This window comes from Ictalurus punctatus, chromosome 9 (assembly GCF_001660625.3).
Source record: "Ictalurus punctatus breed USDA103 chromosome 9, Coco_2.0, whole genome shotgun sequence".
NCBI lineage: Eukaryota > Metazoa > Chordata > Actinopteri > Siluriformes > Ictaluridae > Ictalurus > Ictalurus punctatus.
This window is the reverse complement of record NC_030424.2, coordinates 20,147,272-20,172,270: the sequence shown is the minus strand read 5'-3', so window position 1 is coordinate 20,172,270 and position 24,999 is coordinate 20,147,272. Positions and strand designations below refer to the sequence as shown.

At 38.8% G+C, this 24,999-nt stretch overlaps 2 protein-coding genes across 3 annotated transcripts; one reads left to right on the top strand and one right to left on the bottom strand.

Moving 5' to 3' along the window:
- Nucleotides 1-2,075: 2,075 nt before the first annotated feature.
- spata7 (spermatogenesis associated 7) lies at nt 2,076-6,983 on the bottom strand. 2 transcript variants are annotated; one of them, XM_017475344.3, is made up of 12 exons: nt 6,906-6,983; nt 6,708-6,790; nt 6,091-6,183; nt 5,913-5,960; nt 5,685-5,806; nt 5,119-5,582; nt 4,513-4,549; nt 4,291-4,397; nt 4,137-4,187; nt 3,821-3,898; nt 3,690-3,747; nt 2,076-3,471 (listed from the first exon to the last, which is right to left on the bottom strand). In XM_017475344.3, exons 2-12 carry the CDS (start codon nt 6,748-6,750, stop codon nt 2,947-2,949), a joined length of 1,626 nt encoding a protein of 541 aa, XP_017330833.1. In that variant the 5' UTR covers nt 6,751-6,790; nt 6,906-6,983; the 3' UTR covers nt 2,076-2,946. The 2 variants fall into 2 exon arrangements, with proteins under 2 accessions (XP_017330833.1, XP_017330834.1); XM_017475345.3 differs by having other exon boundaries at nt 5,512-5,582; nt 6,708-6,945.
- Nucleotides 6,984-8,285: 1,302 nt separating this feature from the next.
- Nucleotides 8,286-24,181, top strand: kcnk10b (potassium channel, subfamily K, member 10b). Its single transcript, XM_017475621.3, has 7 exons — nt 8,286-9,095; nt 11,114-11,523; nt 18,579-18,696; nt 20,210-20,370; nt 20,584-20,776; nt 21,983-22,125; nt 22,526-24,181. The coding sequence occupies exons 1-7, from the start codon at nt 9,041-9,043 to the stop codon at nt 23,156-23,158; spliced, it is 1,713 nt and encodes a 570-aa protein (XP_017331110.1). The 5' UTR covers nt 8,286-9,040; the 3' UTR covers nt 23,159-24,181.
- The last annotated feature ends 818 nt before the right edge of the window (nt 24,182-24,999 follow it).

The following is a 24,999-nucleotide window of genomic DNA, read 5'->3' as shown; positions in this document are numbered from 1 at the left end:
GTTTCAGTATACCTGTGTGCCTGTTGATGTGAGACGCATCGAGATTGCATCATGTCAACAAGACTATCTGACTGCAGACTCGAGTCGGACAAATAAATAGGAAAATTCTCAGACTTTCTTGTGATTAATTTGCTACTGTTCTGTACACGCTCTCAGGTTAATTAGAATTAAAATGCCTTTTACATAATATAATTGTTTATTAATTAATGTTGAGTGGGCACTTTTAAATAATTTAGAAAAAGGGTAGTGGCTCGAGCCCCCTGAACCCCTTCAATCGCACACACCCATTCACACACTATGGACAATTTAGAGATGCCAATCAACATGTCTTTGGACTGGGGGAGAAAACCAGAGTACCCGGAGGAAACTCCAGAAGCACGGGGAGAACATCTAAACTCCACACACACAGGGCGGAGGCAGAAATCAAATCCCCAACCCTGAAGGGGCGAGGCAAATGTGCTGATATCTGTGCCCACAACTGCTCAGATATATAAATGAAATAAATGTAAGTTGCTCTGGATAAGAGCATCTGCCAAATGCTGTAGAATGTAAATTTGCAAATATACTTTCACTCGTATTTAAACAAATAAAGACAGGGTATTTGATGTTTTACTTAATCAACTGCATAGTTTTTTGAAGATAAACATTTACTTTGAAATTGATGCATGTAGCATGTTAAAAAAAAAGTTGGAACAGGGGAAATTTAGGACTAAATAGCGATGTGACAAGTTGAAATAAGAAGGTGATGTGAAACAGGTGAGGCAACCGTCTAATCATAGTATATAAGGAGCCTCCAAAAAAACACCTAGTCCTTCCTGAGCAAGGATGGGTTGAGGCTCGCCAATCTGACAACAGATGCGTCAGTGAATAATCCAGCACTTTGAGAACAACTTTCCCCAAAGACAAATCGGTAGGACTTTGGGCATTTCACCTTCTACATTGCACAATATAATTAAAAGATTCAAGGAATCCGTTCAAATCTTGGTGTGTTAAAGGGCAAGGCCAAAAACCACTTCTGAATGCGCGTGATTGCTGATCCTTTAAAAATTGTCATGAGTCTGTAATGGATATCCTGACATGGGCTCGGGAATACTTTGGTAAACCTTTGTAAGTCAACACCATTCGCTGCTGCATTCACAGATGCAAGTTAAGGCTTTACTATGCAAAGCAGAAGCCATACATCAACACTGTCCAGAAACACAGCAGACTTCTCTGGGCTCGGTCACATCTGAGATGGACAGTAGCACAGTGGAATCGTGTTTTGTGGTCCAACAAGTCAACATTTCAAATAGTTTTTGGATAAAACAGCCATTTTATTCTCTGGGCCAAAGAGGAAAAGGAGCATCCAAGCTGTTATCAGCTTCAGATCCAAAAGCCAGCGTCTGTCATGTTATGGGGTGTGTCAGTGCTCATGGCATGAGTAACTTGCACAGTCAGTGCAACAGGGCACCATTAATGCAGAAAGATATGTACACATTTTGGAGCAACATATGCTGCCATCCAAAGCAGGACAACGCATAAGCAGACAGTGCGTAAGTGCGTAAGCAGACAGTGCGGGTGCTAGCATGGCCTGTCTGCAGTCCTGACGTGTCTCCGATTGAGAATGTGTGGCCATTATGAAATGCAAAATAAGACAACGAAGGCCCTGTACAGTTGTGCAGCTGAAGAAATGTATATTAGACGATTGGGGAAAAATTCCACTTGCTAAACTTAACCAACTGGTGTCTTTAGTGCCCAAACGCTTAAGTGTTATTAAACGACTTTTTTACTTTAAAAATTAACTGTCCCATCTTTTTGGAATGTGCTGCAGTAATCAGATTTGAAATAAGTGTGTATTTTCAAAAATAAATTAAATTCACAAAGTAAAACATCAAATAATGTGTTAATGTGTTTTCAATATACCACAGGGTGAACTGAATTTTCAAATAACTCTTTTTGTTTGTATTTTCCATGTTGATCTAGGGTGATCTTGTTAAGTTTTAAGAACCAACCAGGACTTCTTCCACTGAGAGACTTTTTGTTTCAAGAAACTACAGTGCAATTATCCAGTTTGTTATCCAAGAAAATAAACAAAGTAATCATAAATACATTAATATTTATTAATAAAAGTATTTAAATAAACATTGAATTGACTGAGCATTTGCATTGAAAAATCTTTCTATCAAAATAATCCCTGCAGCATGGCTTCTTTTTATGGTAGCTAGTGTTTAACAAATCTGTGCCTTCATCTTGGAAATGTGGTCTTCATCTGTTCAACTGTTTGAAAATGTTTGTCTGTAATGAAAATACTCTTTAGTTCTCCATGACCTACAGTGGCCCTTGCTAGGCTCAATAATTCATTTTGCTTCTAACAGTCTAACAAATGGTAAGCTTCTAATGCACATTTAATGATTGGCAGTAGCTCTACTATATTGTGAGATTTCAGCCTTGTGAATACCTTTACTGTTATTAACACTTATTTGGTTCATATGCAACAAAAGCAAAATACACCAAATCCAAATACTGCATTTAGAATGAACTCTACAGTTTCTGTTAGCTTTCTTGTTCGTCAACTAATGAAGCAACAATACACACAGACCAAGTAACAACTGATCAGCCTTTCATGATAACCAGTTCATTGCCATGTCACTCATGTCAAATGTCACTTTCCGCACAAACTGCACTGAACTGTTCAGTGTAAACTATTTTACTGTATTTATTAAGCAGCTGTGGATAAGACAGGTCATGTTATCTGCAGCAAAATAAGTCTCTTCTCTTCATGGTGGTTGCTTTGTATAGGGACTGCAAAAATGCAATGGGAGGTTATATTCTGATTTGATTATTATAAAATAATCAAAAGTTCCACATGAGACCAGAAAACCTAAACACTCAGCAATGTGTATTTATTGAGGTTACTTGCCTTACAAAAGGCAACTGAATACTTGAACTCAATTGATATACTGTATGTCAAAAATCATCATCACTAAGTTTCACAAATGACTCTTGTTCAGTGAACTCTTGTGAGCTGTCAATCTCAGACATATTTAAGAACTCCATGTTTCTACCAAGTTCATCAAGTTCATCATTATCGGGACAGCTCTGATGCCGGTCTTCTTTGTTGAGCTGATGGTTTTCCAAACCCGGAGGTATTGCATCTCCTTTTTTATGATCTTGCTCCAGGTCCATTAGGTCCCTTTTATCTTCTTGTGTAACAGACTTGGCATTCTTTGAAATGCTGCCATTTACTGGTGTGGTGTCTAATGTAGGAGCGACTACGTCAGGTTCCCACGTGTCCTTATCCCTTAAAGGTTTAAAAGAGAGAAGGCTGGTATCATCGGTCATAAAATTTCCCAAGTCTTGCTGAAGACTTGAGTCCTTGTGTCTGTGCCATAAAGAACTGTCTCTTTCCTTGATCTCAAGAACAGTAACAGCAGAAGAAGGGGGCTTTTGCAAATCATTCTGCAATGCTTCCAGAAGGTGGCGCATTTTGTTCTTATAATAAATATGGAGAGAACGTTTTGGGTTAGATTTATTAGAACTACAGTACAAACTACTAGTTGAAATGTGTATTATAACTAGCATATTATTTTATTGAAAAAAAAAAGCGCAAAATAGGAACAAAGCTAATTATACTTGCCATACTGTATATCTGTTAAAAGTAAAGTACTGTCAATTATGCTCAAGTAACTAGGTGTTTCAATAATACTCACTTCATCTAATCGATGTTTATTCATCTCAATGTGACGCTCAAACACCCGCTCCAGTACTCTGTAAGCAAATACCACTGTTCATAACAGGGAAAAGCTACTTGCAACCAAAAGATCAGAAAACTGTAACCAACCTGTCAGAATAGATGCCCCGTAGTATAATCTCATTTGTTACATCAGCAATAAACTCCAGGTACATTAATTCTTCCTCTCTAAAGAAAAGCACAAGGGCAAACTTTGACTTTTTAACTTTGAATCTTACTATAATCATAGAAAAACAGATTACATTCTGTGTTCAAAATGTTTCATGTTAGATACAATCTATTATAAACTCAAGATCAACGCTAGTATCATTCGAATGAAACAATTAACCTACAAACTTTCCACAGAGGCAGCACAATCCTATATTAATACCTTAAAATGTCTAAAGATAAATGAGATTATGCTTACTCTGCTGTTACTTTTCTCATAATTGGAGACCTCATTCCGTCTGGTGATACCCTACAAAACAAATCACTGTATTTTTATGTCATGCACACATAACAGCCTCAAAATGCTTTATAAAACAGTATGGTCCAAGCATGTAACTGTACGTACTTCTCACCTTAAGGAGCTAAGAAAAAAATCACTGGCTCTGAATTTATTTTCGGTGCCATAATGTTCAAATACATTTGACTCTTCATCAGACCATTCATGGTCAACACTACATGGCTGTGGGGAAAAATAAAGCAATTTCAGCCATGTATAATAAGGACTTATAAATAATATAATAAAAAAATATGAAGCAATATTGGGATGGTATATCAGAACACTTCAGCAAACATACCTGGGGTGAGTCCTGTTCTGTTGAAAATCTTCGCTTGCTGCAGAGAAAAAGAACATGGCTACATCAAGCATTAGGGTAAATTTCTGCATTATTTTGTGAATTATCACACTAGAAAACTGTTTAAGTTCAACAAGTAGCAAAGTCGCCACCTTGTGACCATGACCACATGTGGGTAGCCTATAAAAGTTCCCAGCTACATCACTCTCATGAACATACTCTATTTGATGGTGCAGATAAATAAATAACAAAAATAAAAAACAAATTTTGAACACACTTCCTCAACTTCTTGACAAGATGAGAATGGGAATTAAGACCCTTTAAAGACTATCTACATCATGGTCAGGAAGTGATGACTTTAGGACTCAGCAAGGAAAAGAGCCAACGGGGACGCCACTATCTCTGAAGGAAACCACCCAGGCAGTTCAGGAAAAAAAAAAAAAACCTGTACAAGTTACACTACATGGATGATTGTAAATATTAGGAGCATGATTCAAGAAATTTAATAACAACAGCATAAAATCACAAACAAACCAGAAATTATCAAGGCATCTGGGAAATGCACTAACATTTACAAGGTAGGTTAATGTACCGACTGTAAAATTATACCTTCTTTGATGAGTGTCTGGGTGATTATATTTAGAGGGTGTCTTTTCTTCAGGTCCTTTCCTACTTGCAGGAGTGTAATACCGATAGGTAGACAGAGTGGACTTCTGTGGGCAATCTGTTTTCAGAGTTCTGGGGGTGAAAGGCTTTTCTTCCTTGAAACAGTGGGCATGTTTAAAAAGAATGTCACCACTGTAGGTTTTCTGTATAGGGTCTTGAAAACTTTTAAACTTCTCTCTCTTGACTTGACTTGATGTGGCACATGAAAGAGTAAAGTGGTGACTCTGAGATTTTGGGCTTCTGTAACTTAATTCTGAAGATGGCCGGCAGTTCTGAGACCATGCGGCCATTTGGGAAGGATACACTATTTGCTTAGAATGGAATGAAGTACTGAACCTTGGGGAGGACATGACAGAGCCACCGGAGTTAAAACAGGCACTCTCAGCACCTCGAGCAGAGGGTCCGGCCTGCACAGGAAAGAGGAAGTCGTTTTTTTCATTCATTCGCATAAAATAGAATATTTTCACTCACAATGAAAACACAATGGAAACCTGTGGAAATCATCTTACATTTGTGGGTGAGCGAGAGGTAATATTTTCCAACCTGAGGCTCCTCTGTGAAAGAGACCTTACTGATTGTGTTCTCTCAGAGACATCTTTTTTTATCTGTTCACTGCGCTTTTGTTCAATATCTGTACGCATAAGGAAAGAGTGAAGTTGATCATGAATTGTATTTATATATACACTACACACTAGTGCATAATGCCTTAGTAGAGGTAAGTAAGACCTTATACTTACATTTGACATTACAGCGCATACTTTTGGGTACTGAACAGTCCACTGCAGCTGAATATGGGGAAAAGAAAGACAGAAAATATTAAAGAAGCAGCGTGTTTACAGCTGTCATTGTGTTAATAGTATTAGTAGTAGTATTAATAATTAGAATATTGATAATAATATATGCTCTATGACTTACCTTTTGCGGAGTGCAGCTTTTTGTAGTGAGAGATCATGTGATCTTCAATAATGCGTCGATTAGTCAGCTTGCCAGTCGAACCAGGGCAGAGTGCTACAAAAGCACCAGAGTTTGGGTTACCTCACATAAATATACCTTAATCTAACTCATTCATTCAAACGATGAAAAGGGCATATCATTTTAAGCCAATTATATCCGCTGATACGCCGTTTTGAAGAAATATCCAGATCAGGAAAAGGAAATTTCCAGAACAGGAACAGATTTAGTGCTGTAACTTATAACAACATCAATGATATTGTATATTTTTTCTGTCATACTGGAAAGATAATTAACCCCTTTAATGCAGATATTGGAGAGGCGACTAAACAAGTAATAATAATAATAATAATAATAATAATAATAATAATAAAAAAAAACAGCATGAATATTTAATCGTTTAATTGTTTTAACTGAGACAATACTAGCTAACCTCAACATTAATAAAGCAATATAAACAATACACAAAACGGTCAGCAGAACACAATCTCATTAGTAGAGGATAAGTGCAGTCTCTGTGACTGCAGATACTGTACTATTTTGGTAGCTAGCTCATTTGCTAGTACAGCAGTGAAGATTACCTCGCTTTCCTTCCATGCTTGTAAACACAGCCAAGTATCCCATGCTCAGAATACAACAGAACTGTCGCTGTAAACAGCTACTTCTACAAACATATACATTATAATGTTATCAACAGAAACATCCAGAAATGATCTTCTCTACCTAACGGTAGACTTAAAAGCAGTACATCTTTCGAATTAGCTAGCTAAGTAGCATACATTTATAAAGCTTCTTGGTCGCCATGATGGTTGCTAAGAGTACGTCATTACGTATTACAGAAGCACGCAGCGCACTCGCGCTCATGAATAATCCACGATGGATCCCCAAACAAGGCGTTAAAGCCTAGCAGAAACCGCCTAAAAATCTTGAAAGAAAGAACCGCCCCGCCCCCATAATAATTGGATAGATATGGGCTTTGCACTTATTCGCAATATACATACTGGAATAAAGTTGTTTTGACGTTGGACGGTCGATATTCGCAGATATGCGGAAATTAAGGGACTGCCTCTAAAGTTACATACGACATTGTTATACATATTTCTAACTTCAATAGCATTTGAAGGGAATGACTTACAATCATATAACCAACTGTAAAGTGTTAATCTAGGTGTCAGCTATAATACACACCTTTTAGATTTGTGATATTTAATAAAATAAACTATTAAATCATAAATAAATATTGCCATGGATTTTACTACTGCATGGGGTCATACACAAAATGTACCATAATTTAAAGCTCAATAGCATATGAAGGGAATGACTTACACACACACACACACACACACACACACACACACACACACACACACACACACACACACACACACATATATATATATATATATATATATATATATATATATATATATATATATATATATATATATATATATATATATATAAATTATGGTATCCAACGTCCAACGTCAAACTAACTTTATTCCAGTACTTAAATCGTGTAAATTGTAAATAGCACATTTAGTTTTATACAGGGGTTTATGTCTATACAGGGGTGCACTTGAACTGCATATTTTATGTGCAGAATGGCACATGGTTATTACATCTTTCTGTAGGCTACTGTTTTTATCATTATTAATAGATGCTGCGCCTTAAGAAGGGCAAAGCGCAATTTCATGCATTATTAAGTGGGATTGTAGGGGTCACTAGGTGGTTCCTACCAGCATGCAGCACAAATCTTTAAAAAAAAATAAATCCTACATACCCTTTGTATTCTGAAAGAAAGAAAGAAAGACCACTTTAATATTACAATACAGATCTATGCTATATCAAATAGGGGATAATTGTAATTATTGCATGCATTATCGCTTAGTGCACTAACCCAAAGTAGACAGGCCTATTGAAAATCTAATTCATATGTTTTTGCAATGTGAAGAAGCATAATAATAGTAGGCCTACAACCTAATTTTGTCCAAAATGATCCTATCTCGAAAACAGACTATGGGATAATATAATTTTGTATTCTGATTGAAATGTAATCAAAATTTCGTATATGCAATGTCCTGCATGCTGCACGCTACTGTACCAGTTGGTAGGCTATATGTTATATCAAATTGGTGGAGTACTATTTTAAATAGGCTTCTGTTTAGTTCAGTGATTGGGCTATTTTAATGTAGCCTGAGCCAGTAGTCTAGACAAGATAAATGAAGTGTCTAGCCTGTAAGTTAGCACGATTGCTGTGTACTATTCTGACACCCTATTTAGTATGGTAGTATGAGATTTTGGGCGCAGCTGATGTCTCATCCCCCCACGTGTCTACGGGAATAGACGCTCCTTCTGACGGGGAAATTGTCCACGCCGATTTCATCCACTCAGGAACCAGTAAGTCAAAAGTGTCTGAAGCGTACAATGTGTCTGTTTTTCTTTATTTAACTCTATTCTCTATTGTGCATTATATTTCATTAGCTCTTTTATCGATTAAGGGTTTCACCAGTGGGGATTTGAAACAGTGGCTGAATGATGAGATGCAGTAAGGTGCAGCACAAAGGCTTTCTCTCCACAGATAACCACAGCCTTGGCCCCTCTGATTTATCTATTTGATTTAGTTTATTATGAGAATAAGCTACGTGGGTGTGATATTAAATGAAATAAAATGACTACAGAACCATTATACAGAGGCGTGCACGGGCACGATGCGCGCTCCCGTGCCACCAGAATTACTACAACCTCAGACAATACATTAAAACGATCAGAAGGCTAGCACACGAGGAGCCAGCTGACCCGGTCTTAACACATTTCCGCCTTGTGCAAAGATTTTTTTTCCTTCCAATGTAGTCCAACAGCTAGTTAACACCATAACTCAAAATCTCTTTTGGTCGGCTGACGAAAAATCACGATGAAATTTCCAGTTGAGAATCCAAGGAAACAAGTGAACTGGAATCCCAAGCAAGGTGGGTGTTTATCCAGATTTATTTAGCCATGAATAACCTGACTTTATGATTTTCGTATTTTTTTTTTATTGTCTCATGTATGTCAAGGTCTACTAAAATTAAACGTAGTTTAGTTATTTATTACTGTAGATCATTTTCTATCATTTTATTTTATAAAATATTTACCCTTATACAGTTGGTCCATGCAAATTCAATTACTAATTTTACTGCTAATTTATAGATTATAATGCAAAACTATTGTATGAGTTTTAACATTTAAACATTTGAATTGTTATTCTTGAGCTTGAGTATTGATACATCTATGGGTGGATGCCCTGAAGAAACGTTATGCCCATGTGGTCAGTGGTAGCTTACTAAAACCACTTTATAGTTTATAGTTTATTATAGTGTGTCTTTATTATATAATATAAAATTATATATTATAAAATGTTAAAATAATAGAATGAAGATTTTGTAAGTGTAGAAGTGTCATATTTACTCTCGAGATATCATAATAGCAAAATATCATAGCAGTGAACTGCATAGAAAAATAGGGAAGTGCTTTTGCTGTCCACGATAGAAGGAATTGTAGTATTCCTTCTTTGGTGAATTTTACAAAAGCTGAACATTTCAGTTATTAACATAATATATGAAGTAATTATTATGAACTGTTCATGAAAATATCTGGGACATCTAATTTGTGTTTTGTTTATGATAGTTGTACATGACTGCTCACAATGTTATCTGAGCATGTAAGTAATTGTTAATTGGGTTCATTATACACATAGTCTTTATAGGACATGGATAAAGGGTCCCTCCCAATCCTCTGATAAAAAGGATTAATATGGCACTTAATGCAGGTGTAGCTTTCTTCACCCGGACTTCCTGTAGCATTCTTGAGTCGATCAACATCATATTTTGATTATCAGATGATACTATAATGCAAATATAATCTGCATAGTAAAAAGTATTAACATTAATTAACATTAGTTAAAATGAATCAGTATTATGTTAGATCATCATGTTAAAGTCATGTAAAGAAGTGCATAAATAAAATCTATGTTTTTACATATATATTCTTATATTTAAGCCATGACAGATTGACAGATTTATAGGGTTATTAAAGTTTATTAAGTAGATTTCAGTACACAGTTAAAACAGTGTAAAATGGAATGTAAAACAAAATACAGATTGTTAGGAAATTGTATGGGCTATCCTTGTTGAAATTATTAAATTATTAAAAAACATTAGAAAATGTTTATATACACTATTAGTATTAGATTATATATTATTTATCAGTATTAAGATTTGTGTCATAAAAATGTGTCATGCTGGTCACTGGGTCAAAGCATGGTGGGAATATGCTTTGCTAACAATATATGCTCAGCATTACATCAGTGGTATGCTCAGACTCCACCCTCTTGTGCACCACAGAGGGAAGCATTTCCCATAGGGTGGGCAAGGGGGCTTGTCGATATGCATCTAATAAGCATCTTAAAATCTATGTCTCCTTTTCTTTGTCCCCAACCCTGCTCTCTTCTTATAAATTCTGTAATAGCCTGCAGTATAATGAAAATAACAATGATTTAATATATCTCGAAACACATGGTCTAACCTCACATTGTATCAACATTAATTTCCACTATCCTAAAAAAGGCAACCCTGTTAATCAATATGAATCTGTTTCCTGAGCACTGATGGATGCTTAAACAAGCAAAATTTCACAGAAGATATATTAAAGCAACACATCAGTTGTGCGGCATGTTACTCAAAGCTTTAATTATAGATCTCCAAGAGGTGGTGTATATCTGTGTGTTTCTTTGCAAAGCTCTGATGAAGTGTAGCGTGACAATAGTTTCAGACAATAGTTAAGAATATAGTAGAAAGACATTTAAAGACTTTGCCCCATTTTGCTTATGTATCTGAAATGAATGGCTTTAATAAATATATTTTTATATACCTGGTATTTCCAGTTGTTCCTTAAGCTGAATCATCAGCTGACTAATTCCTGCTCTTTGTCTGCCATTCCCTCTTTTTAGTGGTGGTTCAGACAAACATGGCCATTCCAAAGAAGCCACAGCCAGGTGTGGTACAGTCCTCCCTGGTCCAGGCCAGTGTAGCTGCCATGCAGAACCCCATGGTATGTGAGGCAATGGCAAATGAACACTGTCCCCTGCCACGGCTATCCATCTCCTCACGCTCAGCGAGCATAGTGGCCAGCATGGATGCCGTAGCCGATGGCTCGGCCCTGCATTCTGTGATGAAGTGGAAGACGGTGCTGGCTGTGTTCGTGGTGGTAGTGCTCTACCTGGTGGGAGGTGGATTAGTGTTTCAGGCACTAGAGCAGCCCTTTGAGAGTGACCAGAAAAATACCATCACACAGGAGAAAGCTCTGTTCCTCCAGGGGAACCCGTGTGTGTCCGCTGCCGAGCTGGAAGCTTTAATCAAGGTAAGAGCATTTTAATGACCCAGTGAATAACCTGACTTGAATCCAACTGAACCACATTTAAAGACAATATGTTTAGAAGAATGGGCCAAAATCCCACCTGAATACTGCAGCCGATTAATTTCTTCATACAGGAAGCGTCTTGAAGATGTCATTACAAACAAAGACTTCTCCAATAAGTTTTAAATAAATTTCAGTTAGCTTGTTCAATACGTTTTTCCTGTGTCATTCCACTTTATTACACATAATTTTTTTGGGGGGGCTTTAATGTTGTGAATTCTTTATTTCCAGATTTCTTGAGTTAATACTGATGTCTGGTGAAGATTTCATGTGAATAGCCTCATTGGAAATATATTTACTGAAACAAAATGTTGACGTGTCCAATACTTATTTCCCCCACTGTATGTAATATTAGATAATTTTCCTCAATGATCCAATTTGTCAGCATTTGTCAGTCATACTCATGCACTCACTATAGAAACTCCCATAGTTTTCACATTGGTGTGTGCAGACGTCTCAGTAGAATAACATACAATCCTTTTTCTCTGTCCCTTTCAGTCATCCCATGCTCTTTCATTCCTGAAAGTGTGTTCCCTAATCCCACACATATATGATCAGGCCATTGTCTATATTTATGGTCTGCTGAGATAACTCTCCTTCTGAACATCCTTAGACACAGCAAGAGTGCACTTACCTGATTCATCACAGGATATTTCAATAGCATTAATCATTTCAAATCATATTAAAATCCCCCATTACTGTTCCACAACGTCACACACAGCCTGTGACCTGGTTTAAAAAAAAAAAGCCTTTATGTTTTTGTCAACAACAGCAAGAGTGGATGTTAAGTATCTAAATGTTAATGAAAGAAGCCCACAGAGGTGCCTGAAAAATAAGATTGACGATTTTCCAGCATGTGCAAGCTGAATCTCCTGAATTTGATGCCTTGTCACGTTTGTCATGGTGTGTTCTTCCCATCCTGGTGTGTCAGACCAGCTGGAGCAGTGCTGTGATTCTGCTCAATGGATGCAGTTAAAAAAAGGGAAAAAAAACTTTTTAAAGGGGCTGAGCAGTACTGACTCAGAATGCCCCGTATATCCACTGTCATGACGTCATCTTGCCAGAATGTTGGTTTTTTTTTTGTAGTTTAAAAAAAAAAAAACCTGGGTAGAGAGATGACTCAGAGAAGACAAAGCAGTCTTAATTACATGCTGTATTAGATGCCTCTAGTTCTGGGCTACTTTAAACTCTTTGCCTTACTGTAGTAACAAGTAACAACATATTAATTAACATCCCCCTCGCTGTTTATTATTGGCTGAAGCCTTTATTTGATTGATTGCTCTTGCCAATTTTACTCGGCTTAATTACAGTACAATCATAAAATACAAGCAGTGTTAGTATCAGTGTGTAGAATAGCATACTGTATTAAGTAAGGAATAAAACACAATGGGGAATGCTGTTATAGAAAATTAAACAATGATAACATGGTGTGATGTGTCCCAACATGAAGATTATTTTCCAAAAATGTGTCCTAAAAACAACACATTATACTTTTCATTCATTTATAGTTATACATAACAAGTTCCCCGTGCATCAGGGGTTTATTCCGGATACTTCGGTTTCCTCCCCCAGTCCAAAGACATGCATTGTAGGCTGAATGACATTTCCAAATTGTTTGTGGTGTGTGAATGTGTGTGTGCTTGTGCCCTGCGATGGGTTGGCACACCGTTCAGTTTGTCCTCTGCCTTGTGCCTCGAGTTCCCTGGGTTAGGCTCCAGGGTCCCTCTTGACACGGTGAGTGGTATCAAAAATGGATGGATGGATGTTAGTTCCTATGATCACTTTTGTTATAACAGATACAGTGCCCTCCACTAATATTGGCACTCTTGGTAAATATGATCAAAGAAGGCTGTGAAAAATTATCTTTATTGTTTAACCTTCTCCTATAATGCCTGGTGAGGTTGGAGAATACATGGCAAGGGATCTGAGACCATTCCTCCATACAGAATCTCTCAAGAGCCTTCAAACGCTGGTGGACTCTCCTCTTCAGTTCACCCCACAGGTTTTCTATGGGTTTCCTGTCAGGGGCTACTGGGATGGCCATGCCAGGACCTTGATTTGGTGGTCAGTAAACCATTTTTTGTGTTGATTTTGATGTATGTTTTGTATCATTGTCCTGCTTGAAGATCTAACAATGGCCCATTTGAAGCTTTCTGGCAGAGGCAGTCAGGCTTTCATTTAATATCTGTTGATATTTGATGGAGTCCATGATGCCAAGTATCCTAATAAAATGTCCAGGTACTTTTTCACATGGCTACCTCCCTGTGTGTGCCAAAACCACATGGTGTTTATTGTCAAAAAGCTCTATTTTGGTTTCATCTGACCATAGAACCCGATCCCATTTGATGTTCCAGTATTGTCTGGCAAACTGAAGACGCTTGAATTTTTTTTTGGATGAGAGGAGAGGCTTTTTTCTTGAAACCCTTCCAAACAACTTGTGGTGATGTAGGTGACATCAGACTGTAGTTTTGGATACTTTCTGACCTCAAGATGCAATTAACTTCTGCAATTTTCCAGCTGTGATCCTTGGAGATTTTTTGGGCACTTGAACCATCCTCCTCACTGTACACTGAGACAATGTAGACTCATGTCCAAATCCAGGTTGATTCATGACATTTCCAGTTGACTGGACCTTCTTAATTATTGCCCTGATGGTGGAAATGGGCATTGTCAATGCTTGTGCTATTTTCTTATAGCCACTTTCCATTTTGTGAAGCTCAACAACATTTTGCTGCACATCACAGCTATATTCCTTGGTCGTACCCATTGTTATGAATGACTAAGAGAATTTGGCCTACGTGTTATCTCATATTTATACCCCTGTGAAACAGGAAGTTATGGTTGAAAAATTTCCTTTTCCTATTCACCCAAGTGTACTAAAAAATGTAAAATATCAATAGGAATACACTTCAAATATTTTTTCTCATATGAATTCATAGGGGTGGCAGTAATTGTTGAACACCTAAATTTAACAAAGATATTTTTTGTATAAACCTGTGTTGTGTTTGCAATTGTTTGATATCCATGAGAGCAGAGTTTTTTTTTAAATGATTTTTTAAAAACAAAATATCAAACGGTTAAACAATAAAGACAATTTTTCACAGCCTTCTTTACTCATATTTATCAAGGGTGCCAATATTAGTGGAGGGCACTGTATAAAACTTTGTTCACTCAGCAGCCAGGTAATAAGACAAAAAATGCAGCTTGTCATGTTACCAAGAAACCACAAAGTTCTATGTCCTGCATACTTTCCTGTGTCAGAAAACCATAGGTTACTGTCCATAACCCCTGTTCTCTGAAACATCAAGTGGAGAGATCCACCTAAGGGAAGGACATGCTCCTCTTCCTCAGTGAGTAAATTCGCTTCTCGTGTGGCAAGCGGGGCGAGCTTAGTGGATCTCTGCACTTGATGTTTCAGACAACTGGGGTTACGGACAGTAACCTATTGTTCTCTTTCATCATCTCGTGTTCGAGATCCACCTATGGGAGAAATGGACAACTCTCCGGTTGCTAAAATACAGTCACAGTGAGGCCCTGTAAGCCAAGGGATATTCACCTTGAAAGGTGGTGCTTGACACATCCCATAAAGATATGCCTGGTAACACCATGCACAAGGGTGATAGTGGTACACTGGCAGAACATGGAGGACATGCTGGTGACATGAAGAAGTGAAGCCTGACAGCCCAAGCTTTAAGATGGAGAAGAGGGCTCAAGGGAAGAAGGCTATGACAATCCCACTCCTAGGACAGAGTGAGCTACCAGGGTCCTAGTGACATCGAGCTGGTAGTATCTGGCAAATGTATGGGGAGAGGCCCAGTTTGCAGCAGAACACATGTCTTGCAATGAGCCTCCCCAAAACAGAGCCCACGAGGTGGCCATGCCCCTAGTAGGGTGTGCTGTGAGGCCCTCTGGAGGCTGTACTCCCTTCAATTCATATGCCAAAGTGATAGCTTCCACAAGCCAATGGGATAGCGGTTGCTTAGAAATGGGGTTACCCTTGTGCACGGGACGGGGACAAGTTTTTTGGGACAAGAAATTAAGAGCTGGTCACTCCTCCTGAGAAAGCTAATCCTATCCATGTAGGCCTGAAGGACATGCACAGGACACAGAGCATTCAACCTCTGATCCTCTGCAGAGGAGAAGGGAGTAGGATGAAATGCAGAAAGCTAAATCACCTCACAGGTGAATGCTGGGAAGAATTTAGGCATAAAAGTCAGGTTGGGCCTAAGAAACAACTTATCTCCATTAAGAGAGAATTTAGTGCACGAGGAATGAACAGAGCGTGCATATAAATCACTGACATGTTTGGCTCAAGCCAGGGCTAGGAGTAAAGCTGTCTTCAAGGACAGAAGCTTAGGGGAAATGTACCCCAGGGGCTCAAAAGGCTGTTGGGACAGAGCCTCCAGCACCATGGAGAGGTCCCACTCCCAAACAGGTCTTCTAGTTACTGGAAGTTAGCGATGAGGGCCCTTCATGAGCCAGCGAACGAGGGGGTGTTGACCCACTGTTGTACCATTGAACCTAACACGGCATGCAGCATTAACTGCTAGGTAAACCTTGAAGTGGAAAAGGATTTGTGACCAACCATAAGGTCTTGCAAAAAAAAAAAAAATGTCCAAAACCGAAAATGATACGATATCAGGCGGCGCCCATCACATCACTTCTTGAACTCCTCCCCTAGCACTTTGCATGGTAATGACTACACATGGAGAGAGCACCGTTGTTTTCAGGTTTGCCTTCTCACAGGTCAAGCCCTGAGGGCCACCTGGTCTTGGTTGGGGGTGATAGATTTCTCCGTTCACCTGAGACAGGAAATCTGTGCTTAATGTTAGGGGCCACGGCTGGGCATACAGTAGGGGAATTATCTCCACCAGCCATGGCGCCTTGGGCCACCTGGGTGCCACCATAATGAGGGTCAGGCTCTGAACTCTCACCCTGGCTATGGTGGGGACATGGGTCACACATAACGACAGAACGTGCTGCCTGCACCACACTAAAAGCCTGTGAGCTAGAGCATGAAGCTTGGGGGAGCGCATCTCTCCTTGTCAATTGATGTGTGCTACAGCCATGGTAGCATACCAGCACATGATGGAGGTGGGGCAGAAAATGTTTCAGAGCCTTCCATACTGTAATGAGCTCCAAATAGTCTAAGTGGGTTGAGCGGAGTTCGTTTGCCCACATGCCATTCACTGTTCTGTCCTCCTGGGTGGCTCCGCACCCCGTCAAGGGTGCATCTGTCGTCACTACTTTTCGCAAAATGACCGCCCCGAGGGGAGTGACAGGAGCGTAAAAACCCTGTGTTCCTCCAGTTGCGCAGGGCTGCTGAGCACGAGTGTGTCACTGTGATGGAGTGGCCGAGGTCATGTAAAGGGCTGAGGTGGAGTGATAAAACCTATTTTATGAATGCCCTCATTCTCAGTAAGTCCAGAAGCAAAACTCGAATGGCTGATGACATAAGGCCCTGTAGTCTGAGACATGTGATATTGCAACCTTGCACACTCCCTGAACTGTGAGAAGCAATTCATTAGGGAGAGAATGTGCTTTCGCAATAGACACACGCGTATGGTTATTGAATTCTGCTCCAAACCCAGGAATATAACATTTTCAGTGGGAGTGAAATTGCTTTTGCTCTCATTCACTCTGAAAGTGAGTTATGTGATGTGTCACATGTGCACATGATAAGTGTCTTGCACTACTTTCTCTCTGGAATCGGCTGTGGTAAGCCAATCATCTATATATAAGTTAGCATCCTGAGACGCGTCATTGGGCTAAACCTGCATTCGTACACAGACAAAACACTCTCGGACTCAATGAGAGACCGAAAGGAAGAACTGTGAATTTGTAATGTATGCCTTGGTAGGCAAAACGAAGGAATTTCCTGTGCAGGGGATAAATGCTGGAAAAAAGCCTCTTTCACATAAACTGACATGAACCATTCATTATTAAACGAGAAAGAGTGCTGTGTGTCAGCATTCTGAAAGCTTATTTCCTCAAGTGTTCAACACACTGAGATCCAGAATTGGGCAGAGTGAGCCGTCCATTTTTGGAACCAGGAAATAGCGGGAGTAAAATCCCTGATGACGTAGGTGTGGGGAAACCACTCGAACCACCCCCTTCTGGAGGAGGGAGGAGATTTCGTCTTTGATAAAGTGAGCAGAGCTGTCCTCTGTATGAGAAGAGAGAACTCCACTGAAACGTGTGGGTTTCTTCGCAAACTGGAGTCTGTACCCCTTGGTTACAATTCGAATCACCCACTCGGGGGCCGACACACACTTCCAAGCTGTTACGTGACTCGCAAGTGTTGGCACCTGAGCCGAAGAATCACTCAAATGCGTATGCACCCGGTTCGTCCATTTGTGATACAATGGCGCCATCTAGAGGACAGCTTGGGGGCGACATGTGGGGCTTCCGGGGGAGGTCGTCTCTTGGAAACGAATTCATTTGATTTCATTAATTTGAACTGATAAAAAGCCGGATGGTCCCTCTCCTCTTTAGTCCTCTTTAGTTTAGAGGATGCGGTGTCTATGGTTTCCTAAAAGAATTTCAAATTTTGATTCGTCTGACCAGAGAACAGTTTTCCACTTTGCCTCAGTTCATTTTAAATGAGCTTTGGCCCAGAGAAGACTGCAGTGTTTCTGGATCACGTTCACATATGGCTTCTTCTTTGCATGATAGAGCATTAATCAGCATTTGTGGTTGGCACAGCAAACTGTGTTCACAGACAATGAGTTCTGGAGGTGTTTCTGAGCCCATGCAGTGATTTCCATTATAGAATCATACCTGTTTTGATTGGTTTACTGTTGGTTTTATTGTTTCACAGTAGAATGATGACAGACCTGAGTGCCCTTAGGGTAATTGTTTGATGTAATAAATATAAAATGGCCAAACATGACAGACTTGGTATATATGTACCAAGTTAGATGTTTCTTCTTTTCTACATTAGTTAGTTGCATCCATTAATGTTGTCTTAAAATATCTGTGCATTTTGTCATCTTAAGCATTCAATAGATGCAGTCAGTGCCGGGGTTAGTCCTATCGGAGACACGTCCTATAACTCCAGCCATTGGGACCTCGGCAGTGCCTTTTTCTTTGCTGGGACCGTCATCACAACCATAGGTAACACTTTGTTACTTTCATTAAATGTTTACTTATAATGGAAAACTCACAATTTGTACCACTATTTGCTCCTTCTCTTCTTTTACTCTGCTATTTTAAGAGTCTATCCTAGTCTGATTTATCTGAGTCATTAATGAAAAAGAAAATGTAACCGAGAGCATGTCAGTTTGCTTCTGCCAAAGTTTAGACACACTCATTCATTATTTTTTATTTTTGACATTTTAGAATAATAATAAAGTCATCAAAACTCTGGAGTAACAAAAATGGAACTATGGGAATTATGTTGTGATAAAAAAATCCAAAATAAATCAAAATAATTGAGTATTTTAGCATCGTCAAAGTACACGCCCTTTTTGGCTAGAATTTCCAGAAATTTATTATTGGCATTTTCTCAACCGATTTCTTGAGGAACCCCCCTGAGATGCTTTTTAAACATTATTAAAGGAATTCCCCGTCATGTCACGGAGGTAAGGATGGGGATGCAGGTGCAGAATATAAGTACAAACGTTTTAATATAGGTGCAAACAAAACATAAAATAAGACTTACAAGAACCAGGACTTGGATAACGTGAGACAGATGGGAAAACCAAAACAACGCAGGATAAATAGTGCTGTGCGGAACTTGACTATTTATAGATATTTGTAATGAGACAAACGTGAATCATGTGAACCAGACATGTGACTAGGTGCAGTGGCTGATGGGAATCATAGTTTTTACCTTTTCCCATTATTTACATAACGCTCCCACCTATGCTGGACACTTATTGGCTGCTTTTCAGAATATTTTGCTGTAAGTCATCCATTTATACAATATTTTTTTGTAAATAAAATGTTACTTTTCTAATGAAATAAATGAATGCGTTGCCACAATTATATAATTGTCTACAACAGTGGTTTTCAAAGTGGGGGCCGGGGCCCCCTTGGGGGCTGCCAGGGGGCGCCCGGCGGGCCTCAACTATTTGGTGTGCCCATCCCTTCTACTATTATGTTTTCTCTTTCTCATTCTCAGAGAACCACACACACACACACACACACACACACACACAATGTAATTTAAAGATGTAAGATGTAATTATTAATATAAAAAAAGGGAGATATATTCAGAAGTCTGTATTATTAATGTGTTTTAAAGACATCTTGCAAAAGGGGGGCCTCGGTCAAATGTTAATGTCATTTGGGGGGCCTTGCCCTGGAAAAGTTTGGGAACCCCTGGTCTACAACACAGATTTCAAACATTTAATCATATACATTCAGATCAAAAGATTTTTGAGATCATGAGAAATATTTCAGCCAAGTGTCTCCAAACTTTTGACTGGTAGTGTAGCTGTGCTTCCATGATCATGTCTTGCATTCTTTTCTCTTCAGCAATCTGTAATTACTGCCATGGTATAACCTAACAATTTTCCTTCTTGTGACGTCATTATCTTAAAATAGTAGATCTGTAGCTGACATTGCTTATCAGAAGACAATATTAAAATAACCACTTGTTTTGCTTCTACACTTATGTATGCAGGCTATGGGAACATTGCTCCCAGCACTGAGGGTGGCAAAATTTTTTGCATCCTGTATGCCATATTTGGAATTCCTCTGTTTGGGTTCCTACTGGCTGGCATTGGGGATCAACTAGGGACCATGTTTGTTAAGAGCATTTTAAAGGTGGAAGGAATTTTCCGGGTAAGCTTTATTATTATTATTATTATTATTATTATTATAATTATTATTATTATTATTATTATTATTATTATATTATGTATTGCTGTTGTTGGATTCACAGTATCTTCAGTGTGATATGACTTTTCTTCTAATTTAATATACAGTAATACTATAATGCTATGGATTTTGTATATATTTTTTTCTTAGCTATATTTGGCCTGTTTCTGTTTTCAGCAGAGACATAGGCAGATTAGTCAGACTAAAATCCGTGTCACCTCCACCATTCTCTTCATCCTGGCCGGGTGCATTGTCTTTGTCACCATCCCAGCTGTCATCTTCAAACATATTGAAGGCTGGACTACACTTGAGGCCATCTACTTTGTCATCATTACTCTCACAACTGTTGGTATTGGGGATTATGTAGCAGGTAGAGTTGACTTTTTTTGTCTAGTTTTATCGGTATTATACATCAGGGGTGTACAACCCCAGTTCTGAAAAAGTTGGGACAGTATGGAAAAGGCTAATAAAAACAAAGAGGAGTGATTTGTAAATTTACTTTGAATTTAAACAAAAAAATGTATAAAGACAGGGTATTTGATGTTTTACCTAATCAACTGCATAGTTTTTTGAAGATAAACGTTTATTTTGAAATTGATGCATGTAACACATTCCAAAAAAGTTGGGACGTGGCAATTTAGGACTCATAGCGATGTGACAAGTAAGAGGGTGATGTGAAACAGGTGGGGCAATCATGTAACCATAGTATATAAATAGCTGCCAAAAAAGACCTAGTCCTTCAAGAGCAAGGATGGATCGATGCTCGGCAATCTGCCAACAGATGTGTCAGTGAATAATCCAACACTTTGAGAACATGTGATAAACTAACCATGGAGACAGTGTTAGGATCCATGTACAGGAAGATTGTTGAAACACACAAACAATCAAAATTGGCAGGCAAAGAGATATAATCGGGGTGCCGCAGACTTCTCTAGGCTCGGTCTCATCTGAGATGGACAGTAGCACAGTGGAATCATGTTTTGTGGTCTGACAAGTCAAAATTTCAAATAGTTTTTGGAAAAAACAGCCGTCGTGTTCTCTGGGTCTAAGAGGAAAAGGACCATCCAAGCTGTTATCAGCGTCAGGTCCAAAAGCCAGCATCTATGTCATGGTATGGGGGTGTGTCAGTGCCCATGGCATGGGTAACTTGCACATCTGTGAGGGCATCATTAATACAGAAAGATATGTACACTTTTTGGAGCAACATATGCTGCCATCCAGAGCAGGACAATGCCAAACCACATTCTGCCCGGATTACAACTGCATGGTTGCGTAAGCAGACAGTGCTGGTGCTAGCATGGCCTGCCTGCAGTCCTGACCTGTCTCTGATTGAGAATGTGTGGTGCATTATGAAGCTCAAAATAAGGCAATGATGGCCCCGTACAGTTGCTCAGCTGAAGAATGCATGAATGGGGAAAATTCCGCTTGCTAAACTTAACCAACCGGTGTCTTCAGTGCCCAAACACTTAAGTGCTAATTATTTATTAATTATTAAATAACTACACAGACTCACATTGCAAGCACATAGCTAATTCTTAGTTGTGTTAGGTATTAAAATTTGGCTGTTTGTTTTCAGGTGGGGACAGAGTGATTGAATATAAGAGGTGGTATAAGCCACTAGTTTGGTTCTGGATCTTAGTGGGTTTGGCGTATTTTGCAGCAGTTCTCAGCATGATAGGAGACTGGTTAAGAGTCCTTTCCAAGAAGACTAAAGAGGAGGTATGATATGAGGAGCACTGCATTATTTTCCTTCTCATTTATGGAATCATCATACAGTCTTTCCTGAGAATAATGGATTAGTTATTTAGCAATAACAATTGTTTTTTCATTAATTATTTAAATCCAAAATACATAATGATTAGAAAACATTCTGCTGAATAAAGATATACAGTAGTAGATTGGTAACTTTTAGTTGTTTTAATGGATAGTGAATAAAATGTTCATAACCAGGGTAATGATTGTGTGTCTATTAGTAGAAAGATGAAGCAACTGGACTTGTGTTATAAACCTTGGAAATGTTTTGCCATTCAGTAGAATCCCAGAGGATGAGAAATATTAAGATATTGTTTTTTGTCCTGCATATTTGGATGACCATAATGACTGATTGTTTGTATGTCAGGTCGGGGAGTTTAAGGCCCATGCGGCTGAATGGAAGGCAAACGTGCGTGCTGAGCTGCGGGAAACCCGGAGGCGCCTCAGCGTAGAGCTCCATGACAAGCTGCAACGTGCTGCCACAATTCGCAGTATGGAACGCCGACGCCTGGGTTTGGAGCAGCGCGCACAATCTCTTGACATGCTCTCTCCAGAGAAAAGAGCCATTTTCTCTAGCTTTGACAGGGGTCGCTTCACCACATCCTCACAAGAGAGCATTGAAATAAAGCTGAGCAATCTCCGAATGAAGGCAGAGCAATACAACAAGCATACAGCCTCAGAGGAAAACATCTTCAACCGCTTTGGCTCTCTGAGCAAGCTGGCCAAGCGCAACAGAAACAAAGACATGCCGCCAAATATTGCAGAGGACGCAATGCGACTCAGCAGCAACAGCAGCAACAACACGCTGGCTGAGGAGAGACAGGAGGCTCATGAAGACGAGGAGCAGGAGGAGGAGGTGACAGAGAAAGAGAACAACACCATGCTCACCGATCTGTCACAATACACTGAACAGCATGAGCAGCTGAATGGTTTTGTGCCTGCACAAGCCAAAGAGAGAGAGACAGAGAAAATGTTGGTAGAGAGAGAGCATCAGCCATAGGCAAACCAATTGAAATGGGCGACAAGCGATTCATGAATGCCACAGAATGTGCCTTTCTGTTTTATAAACAATGGCTCAACTCATGAAGATGAATCTTAGTCAGTGTCTCTTATTCTCAAACAAGTTTTACATCTTGGTTGCCAAAAACGTGAGTTATCAGGGGTCATACAATTGTCAGTGAAATCTTATCAACTATGAATTATGCTGTTTTTTGTTTTGTTTTTTGTTTTTACAATTTCAGAATTATTTACTGCTATTTACAGTGCCAGAGACTGTGATATAGCAACATTTATCTGTGTTTCAAAGAGGGGCTGTGACCATGGCTTTCCAGGAGCCATTTACATGAAGAGAAACTGCTGCTGTAGCACTCAGTTGCTTTGTGTTCAGTTGTATCTGAGATGTAAGTTTACAGAGAGCATGTCACAGACTTTAATACACGTTTGGCTTTAAGCCCATTTCAGAAATATAAAATTGCAAACTGGTTCAATAACACCTTGACTTAAAATTCTGAAGAGTGAAACTTTGATATAAACAATTTGATGTTTCTTGTTGAAATATGCCAATATGCCAACAATAAACAAGATTACAGATGAAGATATAGAATTAATATCTGTGAATGAATGATCCATGTCTGTCAGAATGTTCAAGTGCTAACATGATGTGTTATATTTAAATGCAAAACTAGTTAGCATGAAACATCCACCCACCTGTTTGACTCAAGGACCTGTTTGACTAAAGAATCTTCTACATTTCTATTTTGATCTACAGCATTTGGTGGGTACCCTTATCCAGAGCTGTTTACACAAATATTCTGTCCATTTAGGACAGAATCAGCATTGTTTTAATTAGCCTATAAAATTAGCTTTACCGTGTTAGAAACATTATCATATGTGACTAGCTCAAAATGTGTGAAACAAATTTTTTATCTTTTTGCAGTCATTTTCAGAACATTCATCATTTACTCAGGTTTATTTCAGAACAATCAGCATATAATCGGCGTTGCCAACTTCAGTGTGTATGGAGCCCAACATATTAAAATTCATCTGTGGGTTTTCCACTGTCCTTAGCTGTTGAATCATTTAACCATCCTTATACCTGATACGGGCCTCATTATATGAATATAGACTATTGCATCCCTGAAACTGAATAACAGATTTAGTGCTAGAACCTCCACTTAATATAAATGTAGTTAAACCATTCATCCAACATTCATTACTACATTAGCAAAAAAGCAGAAACACTAGGGATAGTTAGCTATATTGTAACAATTGCATTAAGAGATAAAGAGTAAAAATATGTAACAGATGTTTTAGTGAATGTGTGTTTTAATATTTTTGGCACATATAATACCAAGTAACTATGTAATGGCAAGCAGCTAAAAAAAAAGCCTAATAAGCATTAGTTTGATAATAAACATGATACTGCATATGCTCAGTGGCACAAGATTTTATCAATGACAGTATAACCACTCAGTTATCATGGTGAGTACAAAATTGGATCACTCAATATCATAGTACATTCCAGTGTATGTCTTTCAGTCCTGAAGTGAAGCATATATTATTAGAGGTTTGAAATAATGGTCTGGTCTCAGTTAGTTACCATCACATAAACCCTGAATTCTCGGTTGATTAACCCAAACCTTGCTTATTCTGAGTATGGCAGTTCCAGACACTGGTTAGGTGTTAGTTCAATCAACCTTCAACTGGTAACTCAGAATTAATGCACATGCACGGTGAGTATAAAGACATTATCAAAGGATTGCTGATTTCAGGAGTCACCATGGAAAACCATGGCAAAAAAAAAAAAAAAGCGAGCTGCATACTTCAAGGAAACAGGGTTAG